This window comes from Oncorhynchus tshawytscha, linkage group LG07 (assembly GCF_018296145.1).
Source record: "Oncorhynchus tshawytscha isolate Ot180627B linkage group LG07, Otsh_v2.0, whole genome shotgun sequence".
In the NCBI taxonomy this organism is placed as follows: Eukaryota; Metazoa; Chordata; class Actinopteri; order Salmoniformes; family Salmonidae; genus Oncorhynchus; species Oncorhynchus tshawytscha.
In genome coordinates this window covers 22,384,375-22,402,208 of record NC_056435.1, presented here as the reverse complement: position 1 = coordinate 22,402,208, position 17,834 = coordinate 22,384,375, and the positions used below count along the sequence as shown (strand labels likewise).

Genomic DNA, 17,834 nt, shown 5'->3' with positions numbered 1-17,834 from the left:
ATATTGGATAACTGTCATTCATATTCCATTCACCCAGTTCAATGTAACATGGATATATTTGGACTACTACATAATACTCAAATTTTACCTATACTCATCATGAGGTTGTTGCAAAAATTTGAGGTGACAGACATCATTAGTCCAACAGTTGCAAATGACAGTTTCTATTGGACAATTCAGGTATGTTTGCTTCTGTTTAAGAAACGTTTTCAACAGAATTGGTGGAGTGAATCACATGCAAACACTGTTCACTTTCATAGCAGCCCATTGTATTCCTTCTCGCATCTACGCGCTCTCCTCCTCTTACCTTTTTCCTCCGCTTGTGGACTTCAATGCACAACACATCAGCTGTATGTGACCAGGTGAAAAAACCTTTCCAAGCCAAACCATATCATAGCCGCTACACACAGTCTACATCGTTGTCACCACATTAGCTAAAGTAACGTCATAGTCAACCTAGCTAATAGAACTAACGCGTTGGTAAATCTGCTACAATCATGCAGTACAGTGTACAGTCAGTAAGCAATTTAGCAGTTACACCCGGCGGGACCCGGTGGCAATACATTAGTAGAACCGAAAGCTTACCTGGACTTGGATGAGTTCCAGGGTTTCATATTCATAGCATCCCTCTGTTTGAGCCGGGCGTTTGAGTTGGCTAAACTAGCTATCTGCATTTGCTAGCTAAGTAAGTGAAAGTGAAAGTAAAATGACTAAATTATAGCTCTCTCTCTCACTCTCTCTCTCTCTCTCTTGCTTCTCCTTCATTTTTAAAGAAATTAATTTGTTCAAAACTGTTTAACTATTTTCTCTCTCTCTCTCTTTGAGACAACTACTGACAACATTTTATGCACTTACAGTGCTTGCTAGCTGTAGATTATGCTTTCAATACTAGATTCATTCTCTGATCCTTTGATTGGGTGGACAACATGTCAGTTCATGCTGCAAGAGCTCTGGTAAATTGGAGGACATCCTCCGGAAGTTGTCATAATTACTATGGAAGTCTATGGAAGGGGGGAGAACCATGAGCCTCCTAGGTTTTGTATTGAAGTCAATGTACCCAGAGGATGACATAAGCTAGTTGTCCCCTGGCTACACAATGGTGTTACCCTACAGAGTGCTGCTGAGGCTACTGTAGACCTTCATTGCAAAACAAACAGTGTGTTTTAATAAATCATTTGGTGACATGTGAATATATTTAGTATAGTTTTATCTAAAAAGGATAGCTTTTTTAATGTTTCACTATTTTAAAAAAATGAAATTCACTGAGGAGGATGGTCCTTCCCTTCCACTGAGGAGCCTCCACTGCTCTATGTGCTCTAGAAAACTCCTATGGTTATTATTAGGATGTGTCAGTCGTCTAGGTCATCCTTGCCATAAGAACCACCTCCTCCACAATCAAGATAGTGGCACTGGGGATGAGCACACCCCTTAAACATGACGCTCATGACCACGATAGTCCGGGGACTCAAGAAGTTGGATAAACTAAAACATACTTCTGTACTAGACGACCACGCCAGCTCACCATACCTGAGAACTGTGTGATGTCTTCCATCATGAACCTCTGCTCTGTAGTAACAACATGTTCTGTACCAGTAGACATGGTGGTGTCCCACATCTCCACATTCTTTAAAAAAAGGGTTCCCGAAAGGGTTCATGAGATAACCCTTTTTGTTTCCAGAAGGGTTCTACCTGGAACTAAAAAGGGTTCTCTGATATGGAGAGCCGAAGAACCCTTTTAGGTTCTAGGTTGCACTTTTTTCTATGAGTTTATGTGCTCCAGACAACTCCTATGGTTATTATTTTCATGCTCCAATAGTTCAGAGGAGTTAGCTAAAGCACATCTGGGACCCGACCACACTCGGGAACCAGTGGAGGCTTCTGAGGAATGGAGTCAATGGAATTGTATCAACCACATGGAAACCACGTTTGATACCATTCCATTTACTACATTCCAGGCATTATTATGAGCTGTTCTCCCCTCAGCAGCCTCCACTATATGGCACCATCTAACTCACCATAATTGATAGTGTGATGCCTCAATCCACAGTGGCCCTCTGGAATTACTGTAGACACTGTGAATGTGTCTCTACTATGTCCCTACGCTCTTCTGGCTATTTTGCCGAGCAATAAACATAGATCTGCACCAGACTACTGCACCACCTTTCCATAACTGAGACCTGTGTATTGTCTTAATCAACCATAGCTATAGCCCACTATAATCACTGGAGTTGCTGTGTTTGGGCCAGTATTGCGGCTATTCTGGATATTACTGTCCTGCCATAGCATACATATCACTGTACCAGGCTACTGCACCAGCTCACCATACATGAGAGTGTGATGTCAGAATCCACCATGACCCTCTGTAATCACTGTAAATGTGAATGTGTCTGCACCAGTAGTCTGGTAAAGATGTGCTTTAGACAGATCACTGGACCAGGCTATTGCACCATCTCACCATAACTGAAAACTGTGTGTCTGAATCCATCATAGCTATAGCGCTCTATAATCACTGGAGTTACTGTTGATGAATATGCATGGTGCACAATGTGCTATAAAACATCCCAAACATCAATATCTACTTAAAGCATAAACATCTGGACCAAACCAGTCTACTGCATCACCTCACCATGAACTGTGTATGATGTCTGTGTGCATAGCCTCTGGAATTATGGAATGCATAGACACAGGATATTAATAAATCATTAGTATCTTGTCATATTTGTACATTTGCCTAAATAACAACTATCTTATAATATCTCACAACTAATACCTGGCATACTCGGCACGCAGAACCAAATCTCTGTGCTCACAAGAGACTAGACCTATCAGAATGCCTGTGAGCCAAGAAGACCACTTTAACATATTTGACATATTAGTATTATCAGTCCGCTGTCCTCTCGAAGATTAATTTCTCTCAATATGCTCTCTCCTCTCTTCCCCAGGTGTCCTATTTTGAAATATACATGGACAAAATCAGAGATCTTCTGGATGGTAAGTGTATTCACAGCACTAAAATCACACACACACACGGACGCACGCACACACACACACACACACACACACGCACACGCACACACTGCAGTTTTCAATGTGACTTGTCATTTCCACTGCAATTTAGTATTTTGTTTGTATGTGCAACAGTAAAATGATACCCTTATGATAGTCTATGTGAGGTTCTAGAGGGGCTGTGGCTAGACTCCCTGTAAGTATATGGTAGATGTCTATCTTAGTAAATCACACCAGCCAGAGGCAATTAATGTATTCTCAAAGACGTACCTGGTTATATAAAGGCAATAAATAAAATACAAAATGGAACCCTATTGACTATATAGTGTACTATAAAGGGAATAGGGTGACATTGGGATGCAGACAATATGACAGCAGCCTAAGGCAGTGATGAGATGAGAGTTCCCATCTACATTCTGGAGAGAGAGAGAGGGGGGCGCAGAGGAAGGGGGAGAGAGAGCAAGAGAACAGTGGATCACTAAGAAAAGACAGGAGGTAATAAAGGAGAAAGCAGACAAACAACACTGATGGAAAGAGAAAACAACACACACACACACCTCTGAGAGTATCCACAGCCTTGGCATAAATCTGATCTGATTGGACATGATCTCTCACACAAACCTGTACATACATGGCCCTAGTTGCTCTTCTGTCCTGTCCGGGAGGAGAGTGTCTGTTTTACCGCTTGTTTCCAGTTGAAATTAAATTGGAAGTCAGGGCCTGAGGAGGGCTCGAGTCAGAGCAGCAACAGATTTGTCAGGCTTAGAAACACTCCAGTCACACAAAAAGATTACACACACACCTCTGAGAGTATACACAGCCTTGATGTAAATCTGATCTGATTGAATATGATCTCCCATCAAAAACACAAAGTTGAAACATAAGCAACTGTTGTGTCTGTGTTTGTAAAGTGTCTCTGAAATGCACTCCAAATGCGTTTTGATTTGATTTGACTATTTTGAGCCTTTGGGCAAATATGAAAAAGTAAAGTCTCTGAACTTAGAGGGCTTTCACACCAAATTGGTTTGGTGCGGTTTTTCTGAACTCTGGCACATTTTCCCCACTTAGTTCGGTTTGTTTGGACTGGTGTGAACACTATCAGCACCCGGGAGCGCACTCAACAGCGCAACATGGTTCGCTCAAAAAGGGGTGGTCTCGGATGATTCCATTTGTACTGTGGTGTGGTTCACCGTAGTATTATTGGTTGTTTGACTGCAAGCACACAGTACCATAACTTGATATCTCTGAGTAGCATTACATTTATGAGCGCATCCGATGCAGATTAGGGAACTCGGGCTATACCGGGCATGTAGGCTACTGAATATAGCCTATTCAAGTCCAGTTAGAGCGGCTTTGCATGTTGTTGAAAGACCAAAGTAATATGATGTTTGGGAGACACAAGCTTCTCATAGATGGATTTAACGTGAGTGTTAAGGGAGACACAGGCTTCTCATGCTTATGCTTCTCATAGATGGATTTAACGTGAGTGTTAAGGGAGACACAGGCTTCTCATGCTTATGCTTCTCATAGATGGATTTAACGTGAGTGTTAAGGGAGACACAGGCTTCTCATGCTTATGCTTCTCATAGATGGATTTAACGTGAGTGTTAAGGGAGACACAGGCTTCTCATGCTTATGCTTCTCATAGATGGATTTAACGTGAGTGTTAAGGGAGACACAGGCTTCTCATGCTTATGCTTCTCATAGATGGATTTAACGTGAGTGTTAAGGGAGACACAGGCTTCTCATGCTTATGCTTCTCATAGATGGATTTAACGTGAGCGTTAAGGGAGGCACAAGTTTCTCATGCTTATGCTTCTCATAGATGGATTTAACGTGAGCATTTTTCTCCAATAAACAAATGACTTCCATGAATTCATCGTTTTGTCTTCCTATTCATTCGTTTGACATTTGGCAATGTGAAATCCACCAGACCAAAAGAAGAAGAAAAAATACAATGTGACAAATAATCAAACTCTGAATCGAACTATAGCTCAGAACTATGTGTGAAAATGCTGTAAGTAACAGGTGTTCCTGTCCAATTCTGGTGATTGTACTTGTAGGATAATAATGACATCTCTCTTCTTCTGCACCCGTCTCTCTCAGTGACTAAAACCAATCTGGCAGTGCATGAGGACAAGAACAGGGTTCCATATGTGAAGGTGAGTCAGACTGCTGATGGGATGTTAACTAACTGGCCATCTGTAAATTGTGGGTCTCATCTGTGATGGGCTCTACATTAAGTGTTATCGTCATAATGATAACATTATTACGTCAGGAAACAATTCCAACTAATTCAAATGTTCAAATGTCTAGTATTAGTATTAATTTCTCTCAATATGCTCTCTCCTCTCTTCCCCAGGTGTCCTATTTTGAAATATACATGGACAAAATCAGAGATCTGAACTAATTCAAATGTTCAAATGTCTAGTTTTATTGTCAAATGCACAGGTACACTGAAATGCCTTTCTTGCAAGCTCTTTCCCAACAATGCAATAATCAATATTCGTAGTACAATAAAGTAAGTAGAACAAAAACACACAAGAAATATAAAAAAGAAGAACACGAGAAAGTAAGTAATCTAATACTGTAAGTATTAGTATTAGATTACTTACTTTCTCGTGTTCTTCTTTTTTATATTTCTTGTGTGTTTTTGTTCTACTTACTTTATTGTACTACGAATATTGATTATTGCATTGTTGGGAAAGAGCTTGCAAGAAAGGCATTTCAGTGTACCTGTGCATTTGACAATAAAACTAGACATTTGAACATTTGAATTAGTTGGAATTGTTTCCTGACGTAATAATGTTATCATTATGACGATAACACTTAATGTAGAGCCCATCACAGATGAGACCCACAATTTACAGATGGCCAGTTAGTTAACATCCCAGTACAGGGTCAGTGCCAATACCATATTTATAATGTGCAGGGATACTGGAGTGGTAGGGGTAGTTATGTATAGGGGTAAGGTGACTAGGCATCAGGAAATATGATAAACGGAGTAGCAGCAGAGTATACGAAGATTGTGTGTGTGTGCGTAGAGTCAGTGTGTGTGTGTGTGTGTGTGTGTGTGTGTGTGTGTGTGTGTGTGTGTGTGTGTGTGTGTGTGTGTGTGTGTGTGTGTGTGTGTGTGTTGGAGTGTCACTGTGAATGTGTGAGAGTGTGTAGAGTCCTGTGAGTGTGCATAGTCAGTGTAAAAAAAGGGTCAATGCAGATAGTCCGTGTAGCCAATTTGTTTGTCATTTAGCAGTTTTATGGCTTGGGGATAGAAGCTATTCAGGTGCTTCTTGGTGTCAGATTTGCTTCTCTGGTACCGCTTGCCGTGCGGAAGCAGAGGAACAGTCTATGGCTTGGATGGCTGGGGTCTTTAACAATTCTCAGAGCATTCCTTTCACACCGCCTGATATAAGTCCTGGGTGGAAGGGTGCTCGGCCCTAGTGATGTACTGGGTTGTAACCTGCGGTGCAGTTGTCATACCAAGCAGTGATGCAGCCAGTCAAGATGCTCTCAATGGTGCAGCAGTATAATGGTGCAGCAGTACAACCAAATCTTTTCAACCTCCAGAAGGGGAGGAGCCGCTGTTGCGCCTTCTTCACGACTGTGTGTCTGTGTGTTTGGACCATTTTACATCCTTAGTGATTTGGACATTGAGGAACTTGACACTCCACTACACCCCCCCCCGTTTCCTGTAGTCCATAAAGCTCCTTGGTTTTACTGACATTATGGGAGAGGTTGAGGAGGTTGACCTCTTCCTGTTAGGCTTTCTCCTCATTGCCGGTGATCAGGCCTACCACCGTTGTGTCGTCAGCAAACTTGATGATGGTGTTGGAGTCGTGCGTGGCCACGCAGTCATGGGTGAACATGGAGTATAGGAGGGGACTAAGCACACACCCCTGTGGGTCCCCTGTGTTGATGGTCATCATGGCGGAGGTGATATCGTCTAACCCTCAATACCTGGGGTCGGCCCGTCAGGAATTCCAAGATCCAGTTGCAGACAGAGGTGTTCAGTCCCGGGGTCCCAAGCTTGGTGACGAGCTTGGAGGGGACTATGGTGTTGAATGCTGAGCTGTAGTCAATGAACAGAATTCTTACAGCATACAGTGCATTCGGAAAGTATTCAGACCACTTGACTTTTTTGTTACGTTCCAGTCTTATTCTAAAATAGATAGATTGTTTTTAAAGTCCTTCATCAATCTATATGCAATACCCCATAATGACAAAGCAAAAACAGGTTTTTAGAAATATTTGTACATTTATTTGTAAAAAATAAAGTATTCAGAGCATGTACTCAGTATTTTGTTGAAGCACCTTTGGCAGCGATTACAGCCTTGTGTCTTCTTGAGTATGATTCTACAAGCTTGGCACACCTGTACTTGAGGAGTTTCTTCCCATTCTTCTCTGCAGATCCTCTCAAGCTCTGTCAGGTTGGATGGGAAGCTTCACTGCACAGCTATTTTCAGGTCTCTCCAGAGATGTTTGAGCGGGTTCAAGTCCGGTCTCTGGCTGGGCCACTCAAGGACATTTATAGACTTATTCCGAAGTCAATCCTGCGTTGTCTTGGCTGTGTGCTTAGGGTTGTTGTCCTGTTGGAAGGTGAACATTTACTCCAGTCCAGAGGTCTTGAGGGCTCTGGAGCAGGTTTTCATCAAGGATTTCTCTGTACTTTGCTCCGTTCATCTTTCCCTCGATCCTGACTAGTCTCCCAGTCCCTGCCACTGAAAAACATCCCCACAGCAAGATGCTGCCACTACCATGCTCCACCGTAGAGATGGTGCCAGGTTTCCACCAGATGTGACGCTTGGCATTCAGGTCGAAGAGTTCCATCTTGGTTTCATCAGACCAGAGAATCTTGTTTATCATGGTCAGAGAGTCCTTCAGGTGCCTTTTGGCAAACTCCAAGAGGGCTGTCATGTGCCTTTTACCGAGGAGGGGCTTCCATCTGGCCACTACAATAAAGGCCTGGTTGGTGGAGTGCAGCAGAGACGGTTGTCCTTCTGGAAGGTTCTCCCATCTCCACAGAGGAACCTGTCATGTGCCTTTCCAAATCATGTCCAATCAATTGAATTTACCACAGGTGGACTCCAATTAAGTTGTAGAAACATCTCAAGGATGATCAATGGAAACAGGATGCATCTGAGCTCAATTTCGAGTCTGTCACACCCTGACCATAGTTTGCTTTGTATGTTTCTATGTTTTGTTTGGTCAGGGTGTGATCTGAGTGGGCATTCTATGTTATATGTTTAGTTTGTCTTTTTCTATGTTTGTGGCATGATATGGTTCTCAATCAGAGGCAGGTGTTAGTCATTGTCTCTGATTGGGAACCATATTTAGGTAGCCTGTTTTGTGTTGGGTTTTGTGGGTGGTTGTTTCCTGTCTTTGTGTTTGTTGCACCAGATAGGGCTGTTTCGGGTTTTCCACGTTTATTGTTTTGTATTATGTTCATGTTTAGTTTTCTTATTAAAAAACACGAACTTCAACCACGCTGCATTTTGGTCCGCCTCTCCTTCCCAGGAAGAATCCCGTTACAGAACCACCCACCACAACAGGACCAAGCGGCGTGGTGAAAGCAGCAACAGCAGCAGAGGCAGCTATGTCTGGACTATACGACTTGGGAAGAGATAGACAGGCGGGCGGTCGACCCGGGGAGAGTGCCGGAGCCCGCCTGGGATTCGCTGGAGCAGTGCGAGGAGGGTTATAGGAGAATGGAGTTTGAGAGACAAGCACGGCGGAGTGGATGGAAGCCCGAGAGGCAGCCCCAAAAATGTGTTGGGGGGGGGAGCACACAGGAAGTATGGCGAAGCCAGGTAGGAGACCTGAGCCAACTTCCTGTGCTTACCGGAGGGCGAGAAAGACCGGGCAGGCACCGTGTTGTGCGGTGGAGTGCACGGTGTCCCCAGTGCGGGTGTATAGCCCGGTGCGGTACATACCAGCTCCGCGTATTGGCCGGGCTAGAGTGGGCATCGAGCCAGGTGCCATGAAGCCGGCTCTACGCATCTGGTCTCCAGTACGTCTCCTTGGGCCGGCGTACATGGCACCAGCCTTGCGCATGGTGTCCCCGGTTCGCCTGCACAGCCCAGTGCGGGCTATTCCACCTCGCCGCACTGGCAGGGCGACCGGGAGCATTCAACCAGGTAAGGTTGGGCAGGCTCGGTGCTCAAGAGCTCCAGTGCGCCTGCACGGTCCGGTCTATCCCGTACCACCTCCACGCATCAGTCCTCCGGTGGCAGCTCCCCGCACTCGCCCTGAGGTGCGTGTCCTCGGCCCAGTACAACCAGTGCCAGCACCACGCACCAGGCCTACAGTGCTCCTCGTCTGTCCAGCGCTGCCGGAGTCTCCCGCCTCTCCAGCGCTGCCGGAGTCTCCCGCCTCTCCAGCGCTGCCGGCGTCTCCCGCCTCTCCAGCGCTGCCGGAGTCTCCCGCCTCTCCAGCGCCGCCTGAGCCACCCGTCTGCCCAGAGCCGCCAGTGCCGCCAGTCAGCCAGGATCCGCCAGTGCCGCCAGTCAGCCAGGATCCGCCAGTGCCGCCATTCAGCCAGGATCCGCCAGTGCCGCCATTCAGCCAGGATCCGCCAGAGCCGCCATTCAGCCAGGATCCGCCAGAGCTGCCATTCAGCCAGGATCCGCCAGAGCCGCCCCTCTGTCCCGAGCCGCCCCTCTGTCCCGAGCTGCCCCTCAGTCCAGTGGGGTCATTTAGAAGGGTCGCCGTGGTTAGGACGCCACGGAAGCAGACAATGAGGCAGACTAAGACTATGGTGAAGTGGGGGCCACGTCCAGCACCAGAGCCGCCACCGTGGACAGATGCCCACCCAGACCCTCCCCAATAGGTTCAGGTTTTGCGGCCGGAGTCCGCACCTTGGGGGGGGCTGTCACACCCTGACCATAGTTTGCTTTGTATGTTTCTATGTTTTGTTTAGTCAGGGTGTGATCTGAGTGGGCATTCTATGTTATATGTCTAGTTTGTCTATTTCTATGTTTGGCCTGATATGGTTCTCAATCAGAGACCGGTGTTAGTCATTGTCTCTGATTGGGAACCATATTTAGGTAGCCTGTTTTGTGTTGGGTTTTGTGGGCAGTTGTTTCCTGTCTTTGTGTTTGTTGCACCAGATAGGGCTGTTTCTGGTTTTCCACGTTTATTGTTTTGTATTATGTTCATGTTTAGTTTTCTTATTAAAAAACATGAACTTCAACCACGCTGCATTTTGGTTCGCCTCTCCTTCCCAGGAAGAATCCCGTTACAGAGTCTTATAGCAAAGGGTCTGAGTACTTATGTACAGTTTAAGTCGGAAGTTTACATACACCTTAACCAAATACATTTAAACTCTGTTTTTCACAATTCCTACATTTAATCCTAGTAAAAAGTGGTTAACGGTTGGGATGGTGTTCTTCGGCTTGCAAGCGTCCCCCTTTTCCTCCAAACATAACGATGGTCATTATGGCCAAACAATTCTATTTTTGTTTCATCAGACCAGAGGAAATTTCTCCAAAAAGTGTGATCTTTGTCCCCATGTGCAGTTGCAAAATGTAGTCTGGCTTTATCTGGCGGTTTTGGAACAGTGGCTTCTTCCTTGCTGAGCGGCCAGGTTATGTTGATATATGACTCGCTTTACTGTGGATATAGATACTTTTGTACCTGTTTCCTCCAGCATCTTCACAAGGTCCTTTGCTGTTGTTCTGGGATTGATTTGCACTTTTCACACCAAAGTACGTTCATCCCTAGGAGACAGAACGCATCTCCTTCCTGAACGGTATGACGGCTGCATGGTCCCATGGTGTTTATACTTGCGTACTATTGTTTGTACAGATGAACGTGGTACCTTCAGGCGTTTGGAAATTGCTCCCAATGATGAAACAGACTTGTGGACGTCTACATTTTTTTTCTGAGGTCTTGGCTGATTTCTTTTGATTTTCCCATGATGTCAAGTATAGTGGCACTGAGTTTGAAGGTAGGCCTTGAAATACATCCACAGGTACACCTCCAATTGACTCAAATTATGTCAATTAGCCTATCAGAAGCTTCTAAAGCCATGACATAATATTCTGGATTTTTCCCATGCTGTTTAAAGGCACAGTCAACTTAGTGTATGTAAACTTCTGACCTATTGGAATTGTGATAGAGTGAATTATAAGTGAAATAATCTGTCTGTAAACAGTTGTTGGAAAAATTACTTGTGTCATGCACAAAGTAGATGTCCTAACTGACCTGCCAAAACTATTAACAAGAAATTTGTGGAGTGGTTGAAAAGCGAGTTCTATTGACTCCAACCTACTGTAAGTGTATGTAAACTTCCAACTTCAACTGTAAATACGATATTTCTGTTTTTAATTTCATAAATATGCTAGCATTTCTAAAAATCTGTTTTCATTCTGTCATTATGGGGTATTGTGTATAGATTGATGAGGATTTTTAAAAATTTAATCCATTTTACAATAAGGATGTAATATCAGGCCAAAATGTGGAACAAGGGAAGGGGTCTGAATACTTTCCGAATGCACTGTTGGTATTCCTCTTATCTAGGTGGGTGAGGGCAGTCTGGAGTGCAATTAAGGCTGCGTCGTCTATGGATCTGTTGGGGAGGCATGCAAATTGGACTGAGTCTAGGGTGTCTGGGATGATGGCATTGATGTGACCTAACTACCATTTCAATGCACTTCATGGTTACAGATGTTAGTGCTACAGGGTGGTAGTCATTATAGCAGGTAGCCTGTTATAACGTTTATTTGTGGAATCTCAGGGCTGCACTGAGCGCTTTGTCTCCAGCCCAGAGGAGGTGATGGATGTTATTGATGAAGGAAAAGCCAACCGCCATGTTGCTGTCACCAGTAAGTCCCAATGACACTCTGACACTGACACTTTAAAAATGATCTGTAGAGTCTGTATGTGGTAGGTTTTTTTGACATAGTGTTTGCTACATCCCTGCCATGTTGCTGTCACCAGTAAGTCCCGCCACCACTCTGGCAGTCTGCCACTTAGTACAATTTATAGTGTGAAGTGTAAAGTCACATCTGTAGAGTTACTCTGTAGAATCTTATATAGTGTCTGGGGTGTTTATCACAGTGTTTTGCTATATATTTTTTATATCTCTATCTTTATCTTTATATATCTTTATATTTCAATATATTTTTATATCTCTATCTTTATATTTTTTTAAATATATTTTTATATATACTGTGTCCTCCACTCTCACACAAACACCTCTCCTCACATCACATCACCTCTCCTTTCCTCCCCTCTCCAGATATGAATGAGCACAGCTCCAGGAGTCACAGTATCTTCCTGATCAACATCAAGCAGGAGCACGTGGAGACAGAACAAAAACTGTGTGGGAAGCTGTACCTGGTGGACCTGGCTGGGAGTGAGAAGGTGAGGAGGTTAAAGCCTGCTGTAGTTAATGGTAACAAAGCATCTTTATTTTTTTATCCCAATACACTTAGTATGCGTCTAGACATTTAGGGCCACAGAATAACCTATTTTAATAAAGAATTTCCATTTTTAGTTCAGGACTGGGCATAATCTTTGTCGGAGAAACTGGCCTTTAGTGATTGAATGATATACCTGGCTGATAAGGTAAGGTGAGGAGGTGAGGTGAAGACCTAGTCTAGTTACATAGGGTAACTAATGAACCATCTTTATTGCATCCCAAGAGACGTGTTCTCTCTCTCTTTCATCTGGCTGTTCTGTTATCTTTTCCTTCCCATCCATCTCAGTCACAGATCAGTACAACTGGTCTGCCATGTTAAAATGGGTTTCTTTCTACTCTGTATTGGCCACAGTTAGCAACTTAATTTATACCTATGTGCATTGGGACCAGTGTTCTTGCTGCTGACTACAGCAGAAAAAAGTAGATTCTGCACACAGCACTTAATATAGTCCCAAGTGTGTTTATTAGCGTTGTATCGGCACTTCAGCTCTCAGGTCTCCAGTAATAGGTCATTGGTGAACTAGCAAGGGCCTGAAGACGAGCGGAAGCAAAATCGCCTCCATAACATCAAAGATCCACCACCATATTTTACCGTAGGTGCATGTATCATGTACTTTTCTGCATATGCTTGTTTTTCAATGCCAAACCCACCACTGGTGTGATTTGATTTGATTTTGATTTGATTTGGCCAAAGAGCTCTATATTTTCAGGTCATCTGACCATAGCACCGGTTCCAATCCAAGTGCCAATGGCATCTATAAAACTCCAGACGGTGTTATGTTAAAATATTGTGAACCATCTTTGATGTTATAGGGCTATTTTGCATCCACTGGTCATGTGGCCCTTGTTAAGGTCAACGGCATCATGAACTTTACCAAGTACCAGGATATTTTAACCAAAAACCTGGTTTCATCTGCCAGGAGGCTGACACTTGGCCGCAAGCGGATCTTCCAGCAAGACAAGAACCCCAAGAACTAATCAAAATTCACAAGGAAAAACCAAAAGGTCTCAATTTTGCCATGAACATCTTCGTCTCTGGACAAACCTTTGGTTTGAATTGAAGAGGGCTGTCCATAACAGCAGACGAAGGATATCAAGGATCTGGAAAGATTCTGTATGGAGTAATGGTCTAAGATCCCTCCCAACGTGTTCTCCAATCTCATAAAGCATTTTTTTTAAAGGCTCAGTGTCGTTACCCTTGCAAGGGGAGGGTGCTAGAATATTGGAAACAGGGGTGCCAATAATTTTTACTCCTATATTTTCTAGATTTGTTTTGTTCTTAGTTGTTAAGCGAAATATCTTTCTCTGAGCAATTGTATTAGTAAACATTTTTATAATTTCTCCAAAAATGTTTTGCATACAATTTAGCATACAATTTAGTAACTTAGTATTTATTTTGTCTTTTTGCCCATCTTTATCAAGGTTGCCAATAATTATGGACCTGACTGTACAGTATATATTGATCGATCTTTATTACACACAGTACAAAATGTGTGTGACGTTTCTGTGCATAATCTTTTGTACTGTATGTTTTTTGTGATGTGCTTCCACAGGTCAGTAAGACAGGAGCTGAGGGAGCTGTGCTGGATGAAGCTAAGAACATCAACAAGTCTCTATCTTCTCTAGGAAACGTCATCTCTGCTCTGGCCGAGGGAACCGTAAGTCTAGTCCCATGATTCTTCATCTTGGTGTTGTGAAATCAAATGTAAATTAATGGATTTTCTAATTAATAAAAAATAAAAACATTTTTTTTAAAGGAAACTGGAATATGGACTCAATGATGTAGAAAGTGACCGGTTCAGCGATTCATGTATATTCTACTCTAACCCCCCTCCCTGTAGAAGACCCATGTGCCATACCGTGACAGTAAGATGACCCGTATCCTGCAGGACTCTCTAGGGGGGAACTGCAGGACCACCATGTTCATCTGCTGCTCTCCATCCAGCTACAACGACCAGGAGACCAAGTCCACACTCATGTTTGGACAACGGTAAAACACACACGGATGCATGCACGGACACACACATGCACATTCCTTGGTCGTTGCTGTAAAGCATAAAACAAAATGGCAGACGGAAGGGAGAGTGGTGCGGCAGGTGCCGCTTCTCCTACGAATGCTGTTATTTTATCTAAAACATCAGGTGTTCGTCGACCCCAGCTAAGTAACTCATGCAAAGATTTAAAGCGCAATTATGTGTTTTATCTCCAGTACATTGCCATGATTGTCAGTTATGTAGCTGCTCTACTGATAATCTCAGTGCGTCCTTGCTGGGATGACACAATCAATCTACTGCTGGAGAATATCAACACCAAACACATTTCCACATTTCCGTTCCACGGGAGCGGACAGTACACAGCATACCATAATGTTCTGAATAATGGCCAAGTCTACCTCGCTCCCTATTCCACTGAACCGCTTAGGCATAACAAACACAAGTCCAACATTTATCGGAAACTGTTTTAAACTACCTGTTCACTACCCTCCTGCTCTCTGGGGATCTGCAACTCAATCCTGGGCCTAACATGACCGAGCCAGCAATACTCACAGGAGTGGAAAGCAGTGTGTGGCCTCGTCCACTGATCGTCGCCGTGGTTTCTCTCGACTCACCCGACTCCAGGATGGAATTTGACTCTTCAAACATACCCAAGTCGCTATATGCGATCCCTGACTCTGCTTCTGGTACGCAAGCTGTCTTAATTAGTTCCCCACATCCAGTGCAAGCGGGAGGGATTGTTAATTGCGCTACCTAACTGCCCCTAATCAAAACTAAACAAAACGGCCTAAACCCAGCTCTCAGAAAACACAGAAAATGTGACTTTTTTTATGTGTAAATCAAGTCGAGTCATCTGGGGCCCACGAGCTAAGCCCAAGGGACTACTAGGGGGGCACTTGAACACTCGTAGTGTAACGGTCTGAGTGTAGTGGGTGAGGAGTCAGGCGCAGGAAGCAGAGAGTTCAGGGGAGTGCTATTTTAATGCACTGAGAAACGCTGAACATAAGCCAACCCTCACAAAAACACAGGGCGTACTGAACAAACAAATGCCCCAAACAGGGGGACTTAAACTGTCCAGGGAAAACCCACAAAATGGGAAAACACAAAACCCATACACGTGCACACAAGTACACCAAACAGACGATCACAATAATTAATCCCGCACAAGGAACCCTGCGGGCCGGCTGACTAATAAAGCCTTACTACCTAACTCAAAACAGGTGCACACAATCAACACATAAGGAGGGGGAGGAAATAATCAGTAGCAGCTAGTAGGCCAGCGACGACGACCGCCGAGCGCCACCCGAACGGGAAGGGGAGTGTCCTTCGGTCGGAGTCGTGACACGTAGTGTCATTCCAGAAAGTGATCAAATTCAACATCTTCTCACAGACTCCAACCTTGACTTTGTTGGGGTTCGTTTCCTTGTTCCTTGTGAAATTGGTGAAATTAGCATTATGACAATATCTTTAATTGAATCATTCAAAACCTTTATTAATGCAATTGCAGACAGAAGTTGACAATCAGGAACATTGCACACATGTTTCTGAGTAAGTTCTGCAAAATAGAAAAGGTCTTAAGTTGCTTTTATTAAACCCGAAGTCCAGCCTTAGTGATGTCACTGCCTACGTCATTACCTTTTACCCATGAGACCAAAACCATGTCTACACATCTATATGAACAAGGCTTTTCGTCTAAAAGCTTAGCAGTAATTGTCCAAGTTGATTTATAGTGCAATGTCTGACTAGTCTTATCTCCTACACTCCCCTGCAGAGTTCTGTCTCAGTCACACATTTCTCAGAGGGGTCTCTTTATAAGAGGCAGAGAGAGAGAACTAGAAAACAACTGTGGAACAATATTAAAACCTCATAATGCATATATATTGTTAATCTGTAGTCTAGGACCCTATAAATGTAAGGAGGGAGTGGTCTTATAACCCATCCCCTTCTTTTAATACAACAAAAGCATAATCAATACATCAATCATTTGGTACAGCCACAATCATGACCCCTAGGTGAACTCCTGACAACTTCCTCTGCCTCTCAGAGACATGGCTCCATTAAAACTCTCCATATTCTGCTTTGATTGTGCCTGGCTACAATGTTTTCAGGAGAGACAAGATTGAAGGAAGAGGAGGGGTGTGATCATTTACATTAAAGAACATATCTGATGTAAACAAATTTATTGGTCATGTGATAATGAACTAGAATGTATTGGCCTGAATGTTACACTGTCTCCCCAAATGTCTTTTACCCTTATTGGGAAAGGGGAAAGAGGTCATCTTAATGGGAGATTTTAACATTAATTATGAAGACAAGTCTTGTAGGAAAACCCTCAAACGGATCGCTAATACCTTTGACCTTACACAGCTAGTTAAAGGGCCAACCAGGGTGACTTGTTCCTCTAAAACACAGATTGATTTGGTGTTCAGTAATAAACCAGAGAGAGTGACTAAATCATTCAATATGGTTACTGGGCTATCTGATCATAATCTGACACTTATAGCCAGAAAGCTGTCTAAGAGCAGGTTTAACCTCTCTACTGTTAGAAAGCCGGATCAACTAAGAATACCTAAGAGTGAATTCAATTATTTTGAAAACGCAATTAAGGAAATTAACTGGAATGATCTCTTGTCCTATACAGCTGTGGAAGCTGATAGTCAGGTTTTTCTATCCACAATACAGACTACAATAAATGGTTTCCTAAAAAAAATCTAATCCAAACCTGTCCAAAAGAGCACTCTTCCTTGGCTAAATGGGGAAATCTGGAAATTGATGAAAGAACGAGATTATGCACACAAAAAAGGCCCAAAATCCAAATTAGAGCATGACAGATGTAGGTTTAGAAATAAGGTGATGAAAGAAATCAGACAGGCCAAGGCAAACTTTTTTATTAACATAATTGGTGAAGCAAAGGGAAATTCTAAATTGATCTGTGAGAATCTGAAAAAGTTAACAGGGAAAGACCATAGTAACACTACAAAAAGACTAGAAATCATGGTGAATAACAATCTAACACAGGATAGAGTCGACATTGCAATAGCCTTCAATTCCTACTTTATTGACTCTGTCAAGGTACTGACACAGAACCCCTCCACTGGTTTCTTGGGCTCAGTGCTAATTATGCTCAACCTGTCTTCATCATAAGGGAGGTTTCTCAGTCAAAGGTGAACAAGGTGATTAGCTCACTAAATAACTCTAAAGCCAAAGATGTGTTTGGGCTGTACTCTACCTTTCTTAAAAACTACATAGAGTCACTAATTGGCCCCATTACTAAGGTCACCAACACATCTATTGGTCAGGGGGTGTTTCCGGGGGTATGGAAGTCGGCCATAATAACAGCCATCTTTAAATCGGGTGACCCTGCTGACGTGAGTAACTACAGGCCATTAGTATACTACTTGTGGTGTTGAAGA

At 43.5% G+C, this 17,834-nt stretch overlaps 1 protein-coding gene across 1 annotated transcript in view; it reads left to right on the top strand.

The window, feature by feature from the left end:
- Positions 1 to 17,834, top strand: part of LOC112254142 (kinesin heavy chain-like) — a 126,124-nt gene that overhangs the window by 30,380 nt on the left and 77,910 nt on the right. The window contains exons 5-10 of the mRNA XM_042324177.1: positions 2,943 to 2,991; positions 5,113 to 5,168; positions 11,741 to 11,828; positions 12,245 to 12,369; positions 13,981 to 14,085; positions 14,269 to 14,417. Coding sequence (XP_042180111.1) covers positions 2,943 to 2,991; positions 5,113 to 5,168; positions 11,741 to 11,828; positions 12,245 to 12,369; positions 13,981 to 14,085; positions 14,269 to 14,417 — 572 coding nt within the window. The remainder of the gene's footprint in view (positions 1 to 2,942; positions 2,992 to 5,112; positions 5,169 to 11,740; positions 11,829 to 12,244; positions 12,370 to 13,980; positions 14,086 to 14,268; positions 14,418 to 17,834) is intronic.